This window comes from Ornithorhynchus anatinus, chromosome 4 (genome assembly GCF_004115215.2).
Source record: "Ornithorhynchus anatinus isolate Pmale09 chromosome 4, mOrnAna1.pri.v4, whole genome shotgun sequence".
Taxonomy (NCBI): Eukaryota; Metazoa; Chordata; class Mammalia; order Monotremata; family Ornithorhynchidae; genus Ornithorhynchus; species Ornithorhynchus anatinus.
Window position 1 is genome coordinate 31,825,277 of NC_041731.1, and position 22,390 is coordinate 31,847,666.

Below are 22,390 nucleotides of genomic sequence, written 5' to 3' on the forward strand. Positions count from 1 at the left end.
TGCTGGCCTAGGTCGGTCCCTTCCAACCCAAGGTGGTTTTGAGCCTCAAGGGGAAGCAGCGTAGCCTGGTGGATAGAGCACAGGTCTGGGAGTCAGAAGGACCTGAATTCTAATCTTGGCGCCACCACTTGTCTGTGGACTGCTCTTGAACTGTGTCCAACCTGATTATCTCGTATCTGTCCCAGTGCTTAGTACAAAAAAAAAAAAAAAAGGCTGTAACATCCTGAATTTCCCAGTGGCTGAACTCTGGTCCCAGGAAGGAAGAAGGAAAGCACGGTACCGGAAGGGAAAGACCTCCTTCCGAGTCACCGGCTGCCTAGGAGCCGCCAAGAGTAGTTTCCTAGAACCCCCTGGGGTCGGTTGGGCAGCCGGGTAGTCTGCTGAAGCTTCTCCCTCCCTCAAAGCTCTGGAACCTCCTGGGACGGCCCTAGAGGATGAATCAGACGGGAGCGTGCCCCGGCACGTCCGGGCGAGCTCCTCCCACGGAGCCGGGCCTGCTGGTTCCGCTCCGGCCGGGATTCTGGAGACCCCCTCTGCTGGGGCTCCCCCGGGGCGGGTCGGACAGCCCCTCTCAATCCCCCACGTCCTCCCTCCCACCCTTTGAGATTCCGCTATGGGGACAGCAGGAGCTTCTGGCTGAACCCTGGGAGCGGATGTGCGGCAGAGTATTTCAGCACTTTCTGGCCCGGCTTCTCCAGGCCATCCAGGGGTCAACAACCTATGTCGGCAGCTCCAAATGTCATCCCGCTACGCTGGGCTCGCAGCTTCTGCTGAGTAAACAGTCCGTGGAAACTGGGGGTGGAGAACAGTGTGGCCTAGACTTTTGTTCTCGATCTGCCCGCTTCGATTCACACAGGGTGAGGGGTGAGGGGAAGTTGGCCAGGATGCGGTTCGCTCTCAGAGTGACCTGCATGGCCCTTTTCCGTTTACCCCTCCAATTAGTCGGTCAGTCAATGGTATTTATTTTATTTACGGTGTTTATTAAGCACTTACTTGGTGTCTAGCACTGTTCCAAGCTCTGGGGTAGATACAAGTTTAGCAGGTTGGACGGAGTCCCTGTCCCCCATGGGGCTCACGGTCTAAGTAGGAGGGAGATCAGGTATTCATTCAGTCTTATTTATTGAGCGCTTACTGTGTGCGGAGCACTGTACTAAGCGCTTGGAAAGTACTGAATCCCCATTTTAAAGTTGAGGAAACTGAGGCCCAGAGGTGTTTCTTGAGCATTTCCTTCATGCAGACCCCTGTGCTAAGTGTAAGTTGGTTAGCACCTGAGTCTGCTTGTGTGAACGGTGGGTCTGAATGGAGCTCTGGCTATCGGGGTGCGGGGGGAGGCACTAGGGAGCTCCCTGCGCTTCAAGGGGTGGCTTCCGGGAGTAATGGAAAATCCTGGCACCCTGTTTATTGCTCCACACCTCCTTGGTAATGGCAGACCTTCTCAGTCAAGGGCTCCTTTTCCATACGGTTAGACCACTCATGAAACAGCAGTCTCTTGGACTTCTTTTATTAATGTCTATGTCCCAGGCCTGCAGTGCTGGCCCATTCCCCTCATCCATTTTCTTTATAGTATTTGTTAAGCACCTACTATGTGACAGGCACTATTCTAGTTGCTCAGTTAGACACAAGCTAATTGTGTTGGACACAGTCCCTGTCTCACATATAAGGCTCACAGTCTTAATCCCCAGTTTGCAAATGAGGTAACTAAAGCACAGGGAAGTGAAGTGACTTACCAAAGGTCACATTGCACACAAGTGGCAGAGCCAGGATTAGAACCCAGATGCTTCTGACTCCCAGGTCTGTGCTCCCTCCACTAAGCCACACTGCTTCTCTCACCTGCCTGCTCACCAGTGGAGGCAGAAGCAGGGATAGAGGCTTCTTCCTTCCTTACCCGCCATATCTCCCACATGGTATCCACATTCTTGAGATGTGCTTAACAAATACCATAAAAAAGAAAAAATTCATCCTTCCCTCAGTCTCCCATCCTGGTAGGCCAACTTCATGTTTCCCTTCCTCCCCAGCGAAAACACTAGTGCTTTGGACATGTTTGAGCCGGGCAGGACCTAGAGTCTAGAGAAGTAGCGTGACCTAGTGGAAAGAGCATGGGCCTGGGAGTCCGGGGACCTGGGTTCTAATCGTGGCTCCTCCACTCACCTGCGTGACCTCGGACAAGTCACTTAACTTCTCTGTGCCTCACTTACCTCATCTGTAAAATGGGGATTAAGAATGTGAGCCCCATGTGTCCAACCTGATTAGCTTCTATCTGCCCCAGAGCTCAGTATGAGGCCTGACACATAGTAAACACTTACCAAATACCATTAAATTTAAAAAGAAAAAAGAAAGGCTGGAGGACCTTCCTGCCGGAGTTTCCCTTCTAGCTTAACTCTGGGAGGAGGCATATAATGAACGTCATCTCCAAACGTCTTCTCCAGAATCGGCTCTTTCAACAGGCGAGCTGGTGTGTTGAGTAAACTTAAGAAATTGCACTTCAGAGTGGTATTTTGCTTACATTGTCTACCAAATATTTATACAAATTCTGTACTAGAATCTCAAGGGTGAATCATTCCCGTTGTATTTCTACATGGCAGAAATGTTCCTTTCAGTCCGAGGCCCGGAGTTGCCATTGGATGTCCAAAATCTGTCCCACCGGCCAAGTCTTAACAACAATAATGATAATAGTAATAATTGTACTTGTTAAACCTTACTATGTGTCAGGCACTGTACTCAGCTCTGGGGTGGTTACAAGCAAATCAGCAAATGAGGCACAGGAAAGTGAAGCGACTTAACCAAGGCCACACGGTGGACAAGTGGGGGAGCCTGAATTGGAACCCAGGTCCTTCTGACTCCCAGGCCCGTGCTCTATCCACTATGCCATGCTGCTTCTCTTGATACCGTGTATTCACAAGAGTAAGAGGGGAATGGACTTGCCAGGCTGGAGCAGCGGCTCACTCTCAGCCCAGTCATTTGTTTCCAGTGGCTGCTGTAGTGGTTTGGTTTGACCGTCTACAGAGTCAAAAAGGAGTGGTTCATTAACATCTGTGGCCTTATTCAGCAGTACTCTTCTCTCCAGAGAGACCTCAATCAATCTGGGGTGTGAAGCGTGTGGGAGTTGATCCTGTCTGGATCAGCAACAGCGTGATTTCCATAGCCAAGACCACCCCCAAATGGAAGGAAGGTGCCGGAAACGGTGGGATTAGTGTGGGCACCCCCCGGACTTCCAGGATTCCTGGACCTGGCTGCCCTTAAGTGGGGCCCAGCTGTATGTGGGTGGTGCATTCTAGCATGCCCCCGTGGGCCCCTGTGCATGCACTAATGCATGGCATAAACAAGGCAGGACCCCAGCCCCCATCCTGAGGGCCATAGTTTCTCTCACACTCCAGCTCTCAGCAGAGACGGTACTTGGGGGAAGGTCCAGGCCCACCCCGAGTCTGGAGTGGGGTGAGGGTGAGGAGGACGAGTGTATTTGTTTAGCCTGGTGCACTTGGCATGGTTGGTTGTAGTTGGGAGAAAAGGGGAGCTTCCTTTTCCCCTCAGTCGTCATGGACAGGCAATGTGTTTGTCATATTGTTATATCATACTTTCTCAAGTGCTTAGTATAGTGCTCTGCACACAGTAAGCACTCAATAAATATGATTGATTGATTGGGTGCCATCAGGTACAGGTATCTTTCCCCCTCCACAGGTGACCACTTGTCCTTCTTGTCTCCTGAGCTCTCAGCCGGAGGTGTCAGAAGGATATTTGGGGATTTTTGTTTGTTTTTCTCGGCATCTCCGTGGCCAGCTTCAAGACCAGGAGGAAATATTTGGTGCCTAAGGTGGATGAGCGATGATGCGACTGTGGCCGAGCCAAAGAATAAATTCTCTTCCTCTGGAAAGATTTACCCGCAGCAATCTCTGAATGCCTCACTTATCAGAGAACAGAGTGACTTCCCGCGATCTGCTCGCTGGAACATTTTTCCAGTTGACATCATCCATGCGGCGGAGGCATTGTCGATGCGGGAGGCAACTGACCCCAAACCACGCCAGCCCCGGTCGTCCCCCCTCCCCACCCAGCCACGCTCTCCGGAGGGAGGAAAGAAAAGCTTTCACTTCGATGTTCATTTCTGAGCTAAGCAATTAATGAAGCCACAGGTTTTTTCTCCCATTCGAGGCGCTTTGCTGAGGTCCCGACCGCTAACCTTGCTGCGTGCACATAGGAAAGGCAGATGTTCTAGATTTAAATTGTTTCCCCATTAGACACTTGCATCTCTGGGCTGTTCTGGGCTTCATCAGTCGGGCTCTTCAGTTGTGTCATCGCTGCTGCCTATTTTGCGGGAAGCCAGCCGTAGTCAGAAGAAGGCTGGATTTGCTGGAGAGCCACTTTATCAGTCACTCAATCCATGGTATTTATTGAACACTTACTATGTGTAGAGCGTAGTACTAAGCATTTGGGAGAGTGGGGAGATCCTAGTCTACTATCCTGCCTTGTCTGTCAGCCCTCCCAACTTAATTAATTGTGGCATTCGTTGGCGCTTACAATGTATCAGGTACTGTACTAAGTGCTGGGGTGGATCCAAATGTATCGGGTTGGAGTCAGTCGCTCTCCCTCATGGGGTCACAGTCTTCATCCCCATTTTACAGAAGAGAGAACTGAGGCCCAGAGAAGCAAAGTGATTTGCCCATGGTTACACAGCAGGCGAGTGGCGGAGCCGGGAGTAAAACCTGGGTCCTTCTGATTCTCAGGCCCATGATCTATCCACTAGGTTACACTGCCTTGTCTGTTAGCCCTCCCATACCTCCACCTTACACAAGGATTACAGTAGCTGGATCTTTTGGCTAGGGCAGCATGAGGTTGACTGCACCCTTTTCAACCCAGATGTGTACATGGCCCCCTTCCCAGGGTCTGCAGGAGGGTAATTCCTGTCGGTGTATTCTCTCCCTGTACCTGGAACGTTATCAATTTCCTCCCGCATCTGCACACATTAAGCACTTAATAAATGCCCTTACTACTCCTCCGCCACCTGCCACTGAGACTCCTCAGCTGAACAGACCTTTTTTTTTTCCACTGTCACCTGGTGAAGGGCAGCGTTCCTAGGTTCCCTACGGAACTCGAGAGCAACGTACAAAAGACGGATGAGAAGGAGCACTGCGGGCTTCGAAGCGAGGGAGGTTTATGGCCAAAGGCATGTTGGTTTCCCGGTCTGGTTGAGTCAGTGCTGTGTGGAGGGCTTTGGAAGAGAAGACCGTTTCCTGGCAGTTGGAGGAGCAAGGGTGATGGTTTGTGGAGTGGAAGTAGTCGGGGGGTGTTGGAGCAGCGGAGGGCTGTGAAGGAGCGGGGAGGTGAGCGAAGAGGAGGCCCATTGAGAGGGGTCGCCGGAAGACTCCCGAGACGTGGAGACATCTCGGAGAAGTGCACTTTAAGGAATGGGGCGAGTGAGCCAAAGCAGCCTCCGAGGCACGTTTGGCCCAGCTGAAGGAGGGGAAAGGGCCGAAAGCCAAAGGAGGCTCCCCTAGTCCAGATGAGCGATGATCAGAGCCTGTGTGAGCCAGAGGGGAAGGGGCAGCTCCAAAACCCATGCATGAGAAGGAAGAGGAGGAAGTAGCAACAGGACTGTGCATCATCCGCAGCTCCTCTTTGGGATGCAGGGCAGTCCAGATTTCTGGGTTTGTCCCCTGGGTCCATTGGCTGAGAGGGGGGTGGGTAGGGTGGGGCTGGAAGGTCATGCAGACCTCACTCTGGCTCGGGTGCTGCCAGGACCAGATTTATTAGGGGATTTACACCTCTGCCAGTTGGGAAACAGCTGACGAAAAGCACATTGCTAAATGAAGTTTTTTTGTTTTTTTTTTTAATGGTATTTGTTAAGCACTTACTAAGTTCCAGGCACTGTATGAAGTTCTGGGGTAGATACAAGCCAAACAGGTTGGACATAATCCATGTCCCACGTGGAGTTCACAAATTTCAATCCCCATTTTACAGATGAGGTATCTGAGACCCAGAGAAGTTAAGCAACTTGCCCAAGGTCACATATAGACAAGTGGCGGAACCGGGATCAGAACCCAGGTGCTTCTGACTCCCAGGCCCTTGCCCTATCCATAGGCCACGCTTGCGGGCTTGCTGTCCCCGTTGGGTGGCTTTGCAGAAGGCTGAGTGGTGTTCGGTCAGGACTGTAGACTGTAAGCTCGTTGTGGGCAGGGAACATGTCTGTTAATTCTGTTGTAGTGAGTCAGTCAATCATTTATTGAGCACTTACTGTATGCAGAGCACTGTACTGAGTGCTTAGGAGGGGACAGTATAACACTAAACACATTCCCTGCCCACAGTGAGCTCATAGTCTACAGAGGCTGTTCCTTGTGGGCAGTGACCATGTCTGCCAACTCTGTTGTATTGTACTCTTCCAAGTGCTTTGTACAGTGCTCTGCACACAGTAAGTGCTCAATAAATGCCACTGATTGATTGACTCTCCTCCAGAGGCGAGGCACCTGGAGTAGATCGGCAGCCCTCACTGTTGTACAGACAGGATTCAGGTTTGCCGGGGGTTTTTCCTCAGGACGCCAAGCTCATCCCTTGCACCCTCCACACACACTGTGGATTTGGGCCCTGATGGCTGAGATTCTCCAACATTCTTCCTCTTCTCCATATGGGGAGACTGAGGTGCAATTAATCAGTCGCTGGTATTTATTGAGAGCACTGTATTAAGTGCATGAGAAAGTATGATTTAACAGAGTTGGCAGGGGGTGATGGACATTAATAGAACTAATTTGTAGATAGGTACATAAGTGCATGAGAAGCAGTGTGTCCTTGTGGAAAGAGCACAGGCCTGGGAGTCAGAGGACCTGAACTCTAATCCTGGCTCCACCACTTGTCTTTTGTGCGACCTTGGGTGAGTCACTTCACTTCTGTGCTTCAGTTTCCCCATCTGTAAAATGGGGATTCAATCTTACTCCCTCCTTAGACAGTGAGCCCCATGTGGAACAACTGAGTCCAACCTGATTAACCCGTATCTACCGCAGTGCTCAGAACAGTGCCTGAAACATAGTAAGCATTTAACAAGTATCATAAAAAAAAAAAATAAAGTTCTGTGGGACTGAGGGAATGTGCTGTGAGTCATTCAGCAGATCCAGGGCAGAGGTAGGACTTGACCCCAGGTGACTTATGTCCCTGCCCAGGGCTCTGTCAACCTGGGCTAAGCCCCTGGACCCTCTACCCACCCCGCCATGGCCTTCCTGCATTCACCGGCATGAGGGGTGGGCAAAGCTCCACCCAGATCCCGGCCCTTCCTCCTGAGCTCCACCAAACGTTCCTCTGCGCTGCAGTACCAAGAGGCTTTTTCTCCCCACAGCACAAAAGACGACCTTTTCTCTCCTTCCTGTGAGGGAGGTATCGGTGCTTCCCCGGCTTAGAGGAGACCTTGGCTCCCAGCTGGGGCCCAAGCCTGACCACCTGTACAGCTTGGGGCAGGCAGGCATCAACACATCCCCATATCCTCCCCCCCCACCTAGAGCTTTTACAGGGCAGGGAAAACCTAGGTTGGCAGCTGGGCACATGTGCCACTTTCCCATGGGCCCCCCGGCTACAAGTTTGACTCTGCGCAGCCCCCGGGGCTCCCAAGGATGACTACACACATGAGACGATGGACCCCAGAAGGGAGCCCAGCTGGGGCTGAGTCAAGGGCAGCGGCTATGGTGCCAGGGTTCATCTCGGGCAGGAGTTGGGGATTGGATTTTCAGTGCAGCCCAACCCCAGAGGAGGGTCGGGGTAAACTGGTGTCTCTGACCCCTTCCGGTGGGGCCGACTACCGAACCTCCACTCCCCCTGGCTGATGTGCTGGGACAGAGGCTGTGCTGTGCCTAGGGAGAGGGTTTGCATTTCCAGGGGAGGGAAAGGGTCATCATCGACCTGGCCGGGCAACAGTCAGGGTGGGAAACCGGCTCTTCCCCCTCAGGAGCAGAACCAGGAGCGATGGGTTCCAACTGAGAACCCAAAGCCCTCAGTCAAACTAGCTGGAGACTCTGTTGCCCGCAAAGTAAACTCATCGGAAACACAGCTAATTTTAGCTGCCGTCTGCCAGCTCCGCTTGGGGTGTGAAACTTGAGGCGCTCCTCAAAGAGGGGAGATTTCATCATTGGGAAAATAAATGGCTTTTCCCCCTCCCAGCTTCTCCCTCTGCCTCCCTGGGGCAACCCTGGCTGCTGGAAAACCCCAGCACAGAGTGTAACATGTAACATTCAGAGTTCCAGGTGCCAAATCAGGTCTCCTGGCCCCTTCCCGCCTCATCGATGGGGGCAGCAGGAACTGCCCCTGGACCGTGATCCAAGATGAGCATCTTGGCCTGCTTTCTTAAAAAAACAACAATAATCATAATAATAATAATTGTGGTGTTTGTCAAGCGCTTTTTCCCAGGTACTGTACTATAAACGCTGAAGTGGATACAAGCAAATTGGGTTCTACACAGTCCTCCCACATGGGGCTCACAGCCTTTGTCCCCATTTTACAGATGAGGGAACTGAGGCACAGAGTAGTGAAGTGACTTGTCCAAGGTCACACAGCAGACAAGTGGCAGAGCCGGGATTAGAACCCAAGTCCTTCTGACTCCCAGGCCTGTGCTCTATCCACTAGGCCACATGGCTTTTTTTTCCCATTCAGGAAGAGCTCCCAGAGGTCTCAAGGAGATTCGGGTAAACCAGCTGGTCAAGGCAGCCTGGAGTAGTTACTGTGGATGGTTCGGCTCCTAATGAGAGCCTTTCTGACCACTGTGGGTGCCCCTGGTCCGCTGTGGTGCTGCTCTATTTCAGGGGGACCCAGAAATAGAGCCCCACTTAGGGCTGGGCCCGTGTGGTTAGAGGCCTGTGATTAGCGTAGTGGCCCGAGGAGGTGCCTCCTTGGCAGCCCTCCGTAGTCTCCCCTTGCCCCCAACCCTCAATCTCCAACTCCACAGGGATTGAGGTGTTTAATTGTGGACCAGGGAGGATCCCAAAGCTGAAAATGAAACCTTTGGAGCCATTTTTAAGATGCAGTGTCTGTAATCATTGGTACTGGGTTGGCACAAGGCTATGAATCAAGTCGGCTGGGACAGCTGCCTTGGACATCCAGATAAGGACAGGGATCGTGTCTACTAACATTATTGTCCTCTCTCAAGCGCTTAGTACAGTGCCCAACATGGTAAATATTCAATAAATTACTTATAGGGGAAGCGGCAGGGCATAAGAATATGGACGTAAGGGTGGAGTGAGGATCAAAGTGCTTATGGTGTACGGAGTCAAATGCACTGACGAAGCAGGAGGGAGGGGAAGTTAGTCAGGAAAGACTTCCTGGAGGAGCCCTCTAAAAATCCCATCTCCTCCAACAAGCTATCCCCGATTAATTTCCTAGAACCCAACCTATATAAACCCAACAGGCAACTCTAGGATTTATGAGCTAATTTCCTCCCATCTTCGACACTTGTGTGTGTATATATATATACATATATGTATATATATGTATATATATATATTCAGTTATTTATTTTGATCACTCTAGTTGAAGATATTTTTATGTTTCTCTCCCCCGGTAGAGTGGGACGGTTTTTTATTCCGTTCTTCCCAAGTGCCTGGTACAGTGCATTGCACGAAGTGGTTGTTCAATAAATGCCGCCACTGTTCTAAATCAGTAGTAGGCTATTTTGAATTCAAATTATAGACTACCTTTTTAAAGACTGAAATGAAGCCAAAGAATAGTTTTATGTTTTAAAAAAGTACAAGTTTAGTAGAGCATCATTAGCCTCAATGCCAGAACTGTGATAATAGTGGGAAGAGCACAGGCCTGGGAGTCAGGGGACCTGGGGTTCTAATCCCAACTCTACCATTTATTTGCCTGCCATGTGACCTTGGGCAAGTCACTTCATTTTCTCTCTGCCTCAGTTTCCTTATCTGTAAAGAGGGGATTCAATACCTGTTCTCTCTCCCCCATGGACTCTGAGCTCCTTGCGGGACAGAGACTGTGATTATCTTGTACCTATGGAACAGAGTAAGAGTTTAACAGATGCCACAGTTATTTAAAAGACTTGTCTGCAGCGGCTCCAAAAATCTAATAGCCCCGAACCCTCAGGAGAGCTCAACCAGCTGGGTTTAAAAAAATTTCTTAAGGTTAAGAAGAAATGGTAATTTGTCAGAGCACTTACTGTGTGCCAAGCACTGTTCTAAGAGCTGGTTTAGATACAACGTAATCAGGTTGGACACAGTTCCAGTCCCACATGGGGCTCACAGTCCTAGTCCCATTTTACAGATCAGATGATTGCCTCTTAGAGAAGTGACTTGCCCAAGGTCACCCAGCAGATGAGTGATGGTGCTGGGTCTAGAACCCAGGTCCTTCTGACGCTGTGTTCAGAGTAGGTTTTCTTGTGCTGATGTCCTACTCGATCCTGAGAGTGAATGGGCCCTTGACTCCTGTTAACACCAAGCTCCTGAACTTCCATGACCTCCTTCCACTGCCCAGCATTCACGTCAACACTGCTGGTGCTTTCTGACTACCTGTCGTGCCTCAGAAGCTGACAAGAGCATTACCCTTCCAACTGCTGCGAGGGAAGGGCCGCTGCTCCTTCCCTCAGTTTCCCCATCTAGAACCAGCGAGTGGTAAGAGAGGAAGCAGCCTGGGTAGTTCCAGGAGTAGGCACAGAACCTCGTATATGGGGCTCCCTCCCCAAAGCCAAAATGCTTCTGTGGGTCTCTCTGGGGACGAGCCAGGCCAGAGAATCAGGAGCCATTTGTGCAGACCCCTGAACTGGGCACCTGGCGGTCTACACGCTTCTCTTCCCCTTCAAGAGCCCAGCTGCAGCTTCTTCCTGGTGGTTTTGAATAATTTCTTCCTAGGTAAAATGGGAGTTGGGTCTTTATTCCTCCCTGTTGGCCCCACCCACTCCAGAATAGTTTTCCTGAGAAAGGCGGGGGGCTGGGCCCCACAAAAACCAACTGGGGTTCTGGAGGGCAGGGGGCGGTGGGCCGTGAGGCCAGCTGGGATTCTTTGGACATTTCAGGGCCTGACAGTTGTAACCCGGGTCTTAGTCTAACGGGGTAGCTACTTTTCTCTGTGTCTACCATCATGTCCACTCCTTGGCCTCTCTGAGAGAATGACCGTTTTCTCCCCCAGACTGGGGAGAGGGAGATGACTGCTTCCCATTTGTGTTCGCAAAGCCCCGCGGAGGCATGGTGGAGGTAGTCCCAGCCACATCCCGACAGACAATCGCATAATGGCAGAAAATCCTGCCGCCGCAGCTTGGTCTTGTTTTCCCACAACCAGAGACCAGGACTGTCACCCAAGCCCCGGGGGCCAAGACATCTTGAATCAACGCACAGTGAATTGGATCAACCCCTGACAAGACATGTTTGAATCACATGCAGGCCACGACCTTCCCCATATTCTTCCCAGGGCCTTTTCCACAAAGAGGAAGAAAAAAAATCCCACAATTAGAGCTGGGGTTTTGTTCCAAGTGACTAATCCTCTAGGCTGTTCCAACACGCACAATCTAGGATCCAGTTAAATCTTTTGGAGGCCGCCCGCACTCGCCCCCCCCGCCAACCCCCACAAGTGACGGGGAACTTTGAATAATCTCAGATTCCTTCTCGGAGAATGTACAAAGATTACACCTACAAACCCTCCCCCACGCCACCCCCTTCCCCCTCCCCTCTCCATTGCAAGGCAAACAGCTTTTTTTCCCCTTCCAAACCCCAGCCGAAGCTTCTTCTTGGTGGTTCTGAATCATTTCTTCCTTGGCAGGGTGGGAGTTGGGTCTTTATTCCTCCCTATTGACTCCACCTCCCCCGGAACAGTTGTTCCTGAGAAAGCAGGGGGCTGGGCCCCGCAAGACCAGCTGGGGTTCTTTCGGCCCCATTGACCACCTGGGGTTCTGTGGTCATTTTGAGGCCTAACAATGGTGACTGGCGGGGTGACAAGGGAAAGTGTGATTGAGAAGTCTTCCGGGGAAGTTGCTGGCTTGAATAGTATTTATAAGGAGCTGATTAAGAAAAACTGATCAACTGATCATGGAGGGAGCTGAGGCTTGAAGAAGTTTAAGGGGTACTTCACTTGAAAACTAGTTCCTAGATGTTTGGGATGGGAACTATGTGGGAACTGAACGTGACCTAGTGGAAAGAGCCCTGGCTGGGGAGTCAGAGGACCTGGGTTCTAATCCTGGCCCTGTTACTTGTCTGTTTGTGTGATCTTCGTGGAGTCACTTTAAGTCTCTAGGTCTCAGTTACTTCACCTGTAAAATGGGGATTAAGATTGTGAGTTCCATGTGGGACAGGAGCTGTATCCAACCTGATTATCTACCCCAGCACTTAGTACAGTGCCCAGCACACAGTAAGCCCTTAACAAGTACAGTGGAAGAAAAAAAAAGCAGGTGGGATCCTTGCTCAGCAGAGAGCTCTTATCTGGAAACTTTGTTTGGTCCCATCATGCCTGCCATGGCTCGGTTAATGACTGATGTTTGCAGGGTGAGGCTATTTGTGTGTCGGGTGGGGTGTTTCCTTTATCTTCCTTTCATATCCCTTTTACAGCTGAATTCTCTCCCGGCCCTTCCCTACTTTACCCAAACCTCCTTGGTTTGGGGTGGGTGGGGGGCTCTACTCATTCAATTCATTCAATCGTATTTATTGAGCGCTTACTATGCGCAGAGCACTGTACTAAGCACTTGGAATATACAATTCGACAACAGATGAGACAATCCCTGCCCAACAACGGGCACACAGTCTAAACAGATCAGTCTACTGACCAGTGGCTTTCCCCAGTCCTTCCTACCTCAATGAACTCCCATCCAACTCCGAAAGAAATAATATGATGGTATTGATTAGGCACTTAGTATGGGCCAAGAACACTGCTAAGGACTGAGGTAATAATTGTCATATTTGTTAAGCACTTACTCTGTGCCAAGCACTGCACCAATCTCTGGGGTAGATACAAGATAATCAGGTCCCACGTGGAGCTCACAATCTGAGTACGAGGGAGAGCAGGTATTGAATCCCTATTTTGCAGATGAGGAAGCTGAGGCACAGAGAAGTTCAGTGACTTGCCCAAGATCACCCAGCAGTAAGTGGAGGACCCGGGATTAGATCCCAGGTTCTCTGACTCCAGGATCCATGCTCATTCCATTAGGCCTTGTTAATCGTGTTGGGCACAGTCCCTGTCCCACCTGGGGTTCACAGACTAAGGGGAAGGGAAAACAGGTATTGAATCCCAATTTTCCAGATGAGGAAACCGAGGCCCACAGAAGTGAGTAAAGTGATTTAGACCCAAGGTCTCTTGAGGCCCAGGCTCTTTCCACTAGGCCATGAATGTTAGCAAAGCCTTCATAGAGAACAGAAAGTGTTTTGGTCACTGTCCTGTGGGACTGACATTCAGGGATGTTGCTGATGGGCAGAAATCAATCATTCAGTCACTCGCTGGAATTTATTGCTTGGGAGAGCTCAGTACTGTAAAGTTGGTAGATATGATCACTGCTCACAAGGAGCTTACCAATCATGGTGGGGAGCCAAACATTAAAATGAATTTCAGAGAGGGAAAGGGGCAAATATAAAGATGTGGACATATGTGCTGTGGGGCTGGAGGTGTATTGCAAGTGTTAAAGGGGCACAGATCCAAGTGTATGGGTGACACAGAAGGGAGGGCAAAAATGAGGGCTTAGGGAAGACCTCTTGGAGGAGATGTGATTTTAGAAAGGCGTTAAAAGTGGGAAGGGTGGTAGACTGTTAGATATGAAGGGGGAGCGAGTTTTTATTATTATGGTATTTGTTAAGCATTCATTCAGTCCATCATTTATTGAGTGCTTACTGTGTGCGAAGCACTGTACTAAGCATTTGGGAAAGTACAATATAACAATAAAGACACATTCCCTGCCCATAACCTAAGTGTTTACTATGAGCCATGCACTGTTCTAAGTGCTCAGAAAGATACAAGGTAATCTTGTTGGACACAGCCCCAGTACCGTGGACTCTCAGTCTGTCAGAGGGAGAACAGGAATTGAGTTTCAGGAGTTGGCGATGAGACAGACGAGATCAAGGCACAGTGAGAAGGATAGAAAGAGAAAGACATTTCAAATCTTGCCCCTCATCCCCAGAGAGCCCGAATCCTTCTAAAAAGGGGTCTGGGAGTATCTTGGATAACTGCAGAAGCTTGGCCCAGGATGGTCAGTGACTTACTAAGATCACCAGAAAAAAGGTGGGACCAGAGACCAGTCCCCTAGCCTACCTTTGGGACTACCTTTCTCAGCAAGGAGGAGTCCCCAGGTGGGACTCTGAACTGGGAGAGTTCTAGAGTCTTGGGAACAATATTCTATAAATATCTTGAATTTCTTCCAGAGAGTTCAGTGCCTTTTCACCTCATCTTTTTTTTTTTTAAATGGTATTAGTTAAACACTTACTATGTGCCAGGCACTGTAATAGGCGTTGGGAGAGATACAAGCTAATCAGGTTGGGCAGTGTCCATGTCCCACATGGGGCTCACAGTCTTTATTCCCATTTTACAGACAAGGTAACTAAGGTACAGAGAAGTGAAGTGACTTGCCCAAGATCACAGAGCAGACAAGTGGCGGAGCCAGAATTAGAACCCAGGATTTCCAGGTCCATGCTCCATCTACCAGGCCATGCTGCTTCTCACCTGTTCTTCCAGCCTCCAGAAGGGAAGGGTAGGCCCCCCACCTACCATTTTCTGCAGCTCTGGTGGGAGAGATATTGCCCTCAGACTCCCGACTAGGCTTGGACAGAGTTAGCGGGAGAACTGCAGAGCCCAGAATTCCGTTCCTCATCTAGGCCCGGTATTGCAAGTGTGGGTCCCCTTTTCTGATTATGTGTGGTTTGACTCCTCTGTGTGACTTTAACTCATTCAAACCACCAACCTTTCAAATGGTTTCCCAGCAGCCTGGATCCTGAAAGCATCACCTGAAATCATCACCCAGTTAAACTTCAAATCAATCAACTGTATTTATTGAGCATTTACTGTGTGCAGAGCACTGTATTAAGTGCTTGGGAGAGTACAGTACAACAGAGTTGATAGGCACATTCCCTTCCCAAAACAAGCTTAGAGTCTTCTTCTTAATCCTCCCATTCCTGTGTGGCTTTGTGGAAAGAGTACAGGACTGGGAGTCAGAGAACCTAGGTTCTAGTCCCTGCTCTGCAACCTTAGGCAAGTCACTTTTCCATGTCTCAGTTTCCTCTTCTGCAAAATGGGGATTTAGTACCTGTTCTCCCTCTTACTTAGACTGTGAGCCCCATGTGGAACAGGAACTGGGTCTGATCTGATTGTTCAGTATCTACCCCAATGTTTTGCACAGAGCTTGATAACTAGTAACCACTTAAATACCACAATGATTACTAGGGTTTGGGATCATCCCATTTTGCCCTTGAGCCTTCAGGCCATTCCGGCGCCCAAGGTGCCCAGGCCGCTGGGAGCTGTGGCAATGAGAAACTGGTCCTGCCCACCCTCTTCCCTCCCTGCGATCTGATTGCTGACCCTGGCTGGGGCAGGAGAGGTCCTTTCCCTGGACTGCCCGGCCCCTGCCCCTTTCCTCCCCTCCCTCACTTCCTCCCGTTCCTGTTGTCTCCCAGGATCCTGGTGATAATCTGGATTAAACCGTTTCCTGGAGTTGTTTGGATTCCTCATGCTGCGGCATCGCCCCCTAAGCACTTAATCAGCTCAAGGCTAGGCTATATCCCATGCTGTAGCCCAGACTGGAACTAGGAAATTGAGAGCATCTCTGGCCCCGTGTGCAGAGGAGGAGCGGTAATATGAGTTGAGCGGACCGCCCCAGGCAACCTCGCCCTCCTCTAGTACTTCGGAGCCACGCACACAGGCATTCACACATGGCCCTGATGCCTCTTCTCACGCACACAGACACTGCACACACCCAACCCATGCATACAAACAAACACACACGCACGCACAAGTTGCAGCCCCCTTCCCTTCAGGCACCCCACCCCTTACCCTGCCGTTGCTGAAAAAATTAATTCAAGCTCTCTCTTGGATTTCCCATACACCCTCCGCCCCCCTCCCACAGTTTTCTCTGAGGGTTTAAAAGGCAGGAAACAAAGCTCCCGTCAGTTAAAATGGAGCCAATCCCTCCCCCTTCACCTCCCCCGTCCCTGCCTGGAGAGAAAATTTAGGGAAGAGAGAGAGCAGGGAGTCCACAGGTGCCAGAGACGGGGGAAGCTCGTCTCCTCCGCCTGCCTGGCTGGTGACTTCTGCCCACCTGGGCAGAGGGGAAGCATCTGCTGGACTCAGACTGGTTGAGCATCCCCCCTTGAATCTCTCACCCGCAGGGAGGAAGTGCAGGAGAACTGTGTCCGCTGGAGGAAGAAGTTCACCTTTGTGTGTAAAATGAGCGCCAACCCAGCCACTGGCCTCCTGGACCCCTGTGTCTGCCGAGTGTCCGTCCGCAAGGTGAGCGTTTTCCGGAACCCCTGGGCATTTTGGTAAGGGGGTGGGAAGGGAGTCCTTTATTTGAGATCTGGGGTTCTGGACTCCGGGAATTCTATCTCCTGTTCTCCCCTCGATGTGTTGGGTGCCTTTGAGCCCGTCACAGCCTCTTTCAGGACGCATCTTTGGACCAGGGCAGCCATTTTCCCTGCCCTATCTCACGGAGGGGTCGGGGGTTGGCCTGGGAATCGGCAGAGGGGAGTTTATGAGACCAATTCAGAGGGAGAGAATTCTCCTTGGGAACTGGGATTAGAGACTCCGAGGCTTTGGCCAGCCTGAACAAGTGAGTGAGAGGGGCCTTTGGTTTCCATAGTAACAACACCAATTCCTCTCTTTTCTCCCTGTAGGAGCTGAAAGGTGGAAAGGCCTACTCCAAGGTAAGAGCGTTGCCAGGTGTGCCAGCCAGGCAAGGGGTGAGAGATACAGAACAGGGAATTAGCAGTGAGGGAAAAGCCTCTTGACCTGCTCAGATACATTAGGGTTAGCACAGGTCATCTCCATCTTTCCTGTCTTCCCCAGAAAAATGAAGCTGTACTCTGGTTGAAAGACCTCCAGTGGAGACTACCCCATCCTCCCTGAGGAACCCAGGATAGTGTCTACAGCCCTTCCATTTGTTTGACTGATATCCTTCCTGCTGTCCATTTCTTGGTATTCCATCCTTCGGGGAGATGGGACAGCAGTCTCCCCTGGCCTGCAGAACATTGTTATTATTATTACTACTACTAATAATAATTGTAGTATTTATTAAGCACTTACTGTGTGCCAGGCACTGTACTAAGCACTTGGGTAGATAGCTAATCAGGTTGGTCACAGTCCCTGTCCCACATGGAGCTCGCAATCTTAATCCCCATTTTTATGGATGAAGTAACAGGCATAGAGAAGTGAAGCGATTTACCCAAGGTCACACAGCAGTCAAGTGGCGGAGCCGAGATAAGAACTCAGGTCCTTCTGACTATCAGGCCCATTCTCTATCCACTAGTCTATGCTGCTTCTCTTGGGAACATACTCCGCTCCTCTTAGGGTGCAGAAGAATCTAGTTCCCTGTTGTTTGGGGTGGGGCAAAAAACTAAGAGACCAAATTCACTCTCCCAACGTCTTAGTACAGTGTTCTGCACACAGTAAGCACTCAATAAATGCTGTTGAGATTGATTCCAGTCCCAAAGGCAGCTGGAGGGCATCTGGCAGCCAGCACATCCCTTTGCCCCCAGGAGAGCAGCATGACCTAGTGGATAGACTGTAAGCTAGACTCCACGCTCAATGTGGGCAGGAAATGTGTCTGTCTGTTGTTGTAGTGTACTCTCCCAAGCTCTTAGTACAGTGCTCTATAAATATGATTGAATGAATGAATGACTAAAACATGGACCTGGGAGTCAGGACCTGGGTTCTAATCCCAGCTCCGCCACTCTCCTGTGTGACCTTGGGCAAATCATTTCACCTCTCTGTACCTCAGTGACCTTATCTGTAAAATGGGGATTAAGACTGTGAGCCCCATGTGGGACATGGACTGTGGTCAACCTGATTTTCTTGTGTCTACCCCATGCCTAGTATAGTGCTTGGCACATAGTAAGCCTTTACAAATACAATTTTTTTTTTAAAAAAAAAGAGACCCAAAGTTGAAATTGGAACGGTCCAGGTTGTGGTTAACCTGAGTGCTTCTCACACTGGCCTTCAAGACCTCGCCTCTTTTCCCATGCTCAGCAGCGACGGGGAGGCCGCCTAGAGCACATCCTTCAGCCAGGCAGGTGGCCGGGGCCACGCTGGAGGTCAGGAAGGATAGGCTGAGACTAAGAGGCTGAGACCAGCCTTCTGGGCTCTGCTGCCACTCTCAGGGGAACAGGAAGGGGATGGGACCGGCCCAGGGGGAGACACTTTCAAAGTGGAAATAATTTCTCCTGTCCCGGCCGGCCGACCAGCTGGATGCAAACAACTGCTTCTGGCTGAAAAATTAAAACCCCTTAGGAAATGGCGCCAAGAGGTTAAAGCTGAGAGTATCCTTTTCAGTCCAGGGCCCTCCCGCTATCCCCCTCCCCCCAGCCCCACCAGGGTAGCAACCGGCTGGAGAAAACACCAGCTCGTAGCCCCAGGGGAAGCAGCATCTGATGGGAAGTTTCTGCTTCATCTGGGGAGGGTCCAGAGGAGGGGGGTGCCCAGTTTGAAGGGGCCAGCACTCTGGCTACTTGGGGGTTGATGGCTCACTCAGGAAGTCTGATGATATCCCCCTTCCCCCATCCACCCAACCCTCCCACTTCCCCCAGTCCTGAAGAATGTTGTTTTCCAGTCAGTTTTAGAGGCCAGAGTTGACCGTCTAGCAGAGCTTTAGACCAGTTCTGTGCTGGGACTTAAATCAATTCCTGGCTTTTGTGGGACCTGCTGCCTTCCTGCCTAAGTCAGCTTTTCATTAACTAGTGTGAAGAGGGCTGAGTAATGCCACCAGTGGGGGTGCGTAGGTTTGGGGGGGTGTTGAGATAGGACAAGGGGAAGCAACTTTGGCACGTGGCCCAGATTAAGATGTGATTTCCTCGATTAAAGGCCAAAATTAAACAGTCCCGCCTCAACCGGTTCTACCTCCATCCTTTGAGTACCCCACCTGAGATCCTGTCCCACTACAGAGAAGCCACTCATAGTCACAAATCCTACTCCCCGCTTGCCTTTTGAAGTGGGGGAACTTAGTGACCATGAAAGGCAAACCCAGCAGCACTTCTCCCCAAGAGGAGGAAAAGTTCAGTCCTGTTTTTTTTGTTTGTTTACTTTTTTATGGTATTAAGTGCTTACTATGTGCCAGGCGCTGTATTAAGTATTGGTGTAGATACAAGCTAATAATGTCCATATCTGTGTCCATGTCACACAGCAGATATGTGGTGGAGCCAGGATTAGAACCCGGGTCAGAAGGACTCCCAGGCCTAGGTTCTATCCATTAGACCACACTGCTTCCCTGGTTCCCCCCTGCCTGGCATTGCTGCCTACCAGGATCAGCAGCACCACCTCTGGCTCAGAGGAATATTTAGCCTGGGCGGCTTTGTATTAATCCCTTCACCTTCCTCTTCCTCCCCATTTCTCTCCTCCCTACCTTTAGACACCTTCTCTTCCATTTCCACTTGGCTCCCCGAATTGCCCTGCTCTTCATCAGGTGTCCTCTCTCCATCTCTCCTCAGCCAGCTTCTAGAGGGTGGAGCCAAGTCTGGATTCTCCCTGTCTTTCCAGTGGGAGAATCTGAGAGGCTTTGGGGTCAGGCTGGGCTAGAAGCTCCAAATTCCCCCTCTCCTAGTCCTGGGCTCACCTGGCCTCCCCAGCAGCCCTTCAAGGGCGTTTTCTGTTTTTGGTCACTTGGGGAATGCGTTGGAAAACATTGTGGGTTCCTGCTTTGTGGCTTCAGGGACGGGACCTGTGTGTCCCTTGTTTTATGTTTTTCTCTTGTCACTGGGCAATTCTCCATCTCCTCCAGAATCTTCCACTTCCAAAATCCCCTTCCTCTTTTGAAGAGAACCCCTGCCCTCTTCCCTTCCTCCCTGCCCCCACTGAGATATCCTCCCTTCTCTGTCTCTGGCGTCTGTACTTGTGAGGTGAAGATGGAGGAGCAGGGTAGGGCGCTCCCCTTCCGCTCCTCCGGGGTCCCCTGGGAGACGGAGCACTCACGTTCTCATTGAAGCCTACCGGTTTAGGGCCCGCTCGGCCCCAGAAGCTGATTCTCCCACTAGCATTTTCCGACAGACACATTCTTGTTTCTCGGGAACAATGTGTCAGTTTCATCCACAACAATATCCTTTCATCTCATGGCATGCCGGTCCCAGTGCACGCTGGGATGGCTGGGGACAAAGAGTGCCTTATTGTGCGGTGTAGATGTGTGATTCTGTTTTTTCCACATCACTGACCTAGTGCCTTCCCTGTCCTTGGTTATGCAACAGCCGCAGGCTGTTTAACGCTCTCCTGGCCAACACAAAGCTGCATTTCCTTTTCCTCCTCACATCCTCTGGGATTTCAGCCTCTGGGCCAAATGTCAACAGGTGTTCCTGCCTCCCAACTAGAGCTCCCACTCACTTTTGGGTTAGATTCTGTCACGCATGCGCTCTTTCTCTCTCTCCCTCTCTCCCCTCCTCTTACCCTTCTTCCCTCCCTCCCCCCCCCGTCACCCACCCCATCTCCAACTCACCCACACTTTCTTTTTGTTGTCTTTTCATCATCCCCTTTAGCTGGGATTTGCCGACTTGAACCTGGCCGAGTTCGCCGGCTCCGGCTCCACCGTCCGCTGTTGCTTGCTGGAGGGGTATGACACCAAGAACACTCGGCAGGACAACTCCATTCTGAAGGTACTACAGAGACTCTCAGGGCCCAGTCTGGATTCCGGCCTTGTAGATTAGCACTGACCCCAGGCAAATTTTCCGATCTTTTGCCTTGACCTGGCCTGAGCAGAGCCCCAGGCTGTGAATTCAAATGTGGTCTTGGCCCAGGTAGGATTGGATGTGAGTCTGGGCTGAATAAAAAAGAGTGTCGAGGCCTCACTTGCAGGGGTCACTGCTCTGTGTGCGATGGTTTCGTGTATGCCTGGTTGCCCCATGGACTGCTGCGATCTGTAGTCCCCAGGGCATGACTGCACGCGCGTGGAATCCCGTTAAAATTCTGCAGTGCCCCAGTCCCGGCCTCAAATCAGGGACTTTGGGAGGCCTAGTGTGGAACCATAATCTGCCTAGGTTCAGCCACCTTGCACACAAGTTCAGACTCCACAGCCCCCACTGCTGGGCTAGGTCCATGCTGGGTTCTAGAAAAGGTAGTGAGAAAAATCAACATTCTTTTGGACAATTGTCATACAATGAGGGTCACCTGGGATGAGTGCCTTTTGCAAGCATGGTGGCATCCCCTCAGTCTGGATTCACTGACTGAGGAAACTTCCCCAAAGCCCGGGTCTTTCCCATCTCCTTGAGACAAGGAGAGATCAGGAGTTGGAGAGGAATGTGGGACATGAAGGACTTCCTACCCTGGCTCCTTCTTGATCTCCAAGCCTATCCTTCTGGTTAGGGCAGCAGTTCAATCTCAACCACGTACGCAGGAAGGTCACAGGCTGATTTGTCGCAGGCACAGAGGCCAGAGGCATTTGGAAGCACGGTGGCGGCATCTAGCATGGTAAACACAATTAGTTTCTGAGGCAACAGTCTCTGAAATCTCTGCTGTGTGCTGTGCCAGAGACATGGTCGTTCACCTCATTGTCCCAAAGCCCTGTGGTGGTGGTGGTTGTTGGTGGTAGTAATAGTCATGATGCGATTTATTAAGTGCTTCATGGGCACAGAGCACTGGATAAACACTGAGAAAGAATACACAAATAGAAATTAGACATAATGTTACGTGTCACTGCTAACACAGATATGGAGGTCCGACACGGCTCTGGGTAATAATAATAATAATAATAGTAAAAATTGTTGTAGGTGCTTATTATGTGCCAAGGACTTTACTAAGTGCCGGGGTAGATATAGTGCAATCAAATTAGACAAGGTCCCTGTCCCACATAGGGCTCCCAATAGAAGTGGGAAGGAAAAACAGGTATTTTCTCCCCAGTTTATAGATGAAGAAACTGAGGCCCGGAGAAGTTAAGTCATCTTCACGAGGTCACAGCAGGCAGAGCCTGGATTAGAATCCGAGTATCCCGACTCCCATTCCTGTGCCCTTTCCAGTAGAAGAAGTGAGGGACTCTGGAAGGAGTCTGGGTCTAATGCCAGAGACCAAGATCCACTCTAGACCAGGAAATGGGACCAGTGATTCTCCCTCCCCGCTCTGTAACACTGTATTTCTCTTCCTGACAGGTCACTATCGGGATGTCTCTGCTGTCAGGAGATCCCTGCTTCAAGACGTAAGTTTCCTTTTCCCCGTGCCTTGAAAGAGGGGCTTTTCTTTTTTCCAGAGAGATGGAGCAGCAAGGAAGTGGGCAGCATGGTCTGGATCCCAGAGCTGACCCTTAGAGGGAAGGTCAAGCAGGTCAAAGCCTAGCTCA

The 22,390-nt window shown here is 50.7% G+C and overlaps 1 protein-coding gene across 1 annotated transcript in view; it reads left to right on the plus strand.

Annotated features, from left to right (window-relative positions):
• The window catches only part of FAM102A (family with sequence similarity 102 member A), a 46,625-nt gene that overhangs the window by 14,870 nt on the left and 9,365 nt on the right, over positions 1-22,390 (plus strand). The window contains exons 2-5 of the mRNA XM_029062828.2: positions 16,257-16,377; positions 16,761-16,790; positions 20,601-20,717; positions 22,203-22,249. Of these exons, the coding sequence (XP_028918661.1) occupies positions 16,257-16,377; positions 16,761-16,790; positions 20,601-20,717; positions 22,203-22,249 (315 nt within the window). The remainder of the gene's footprint in view (positions 1-16,256; positions 16,378-16,760; positions 16,791-20,600; positions 20,718-22,202; positions 22,250-22,390) is intronic.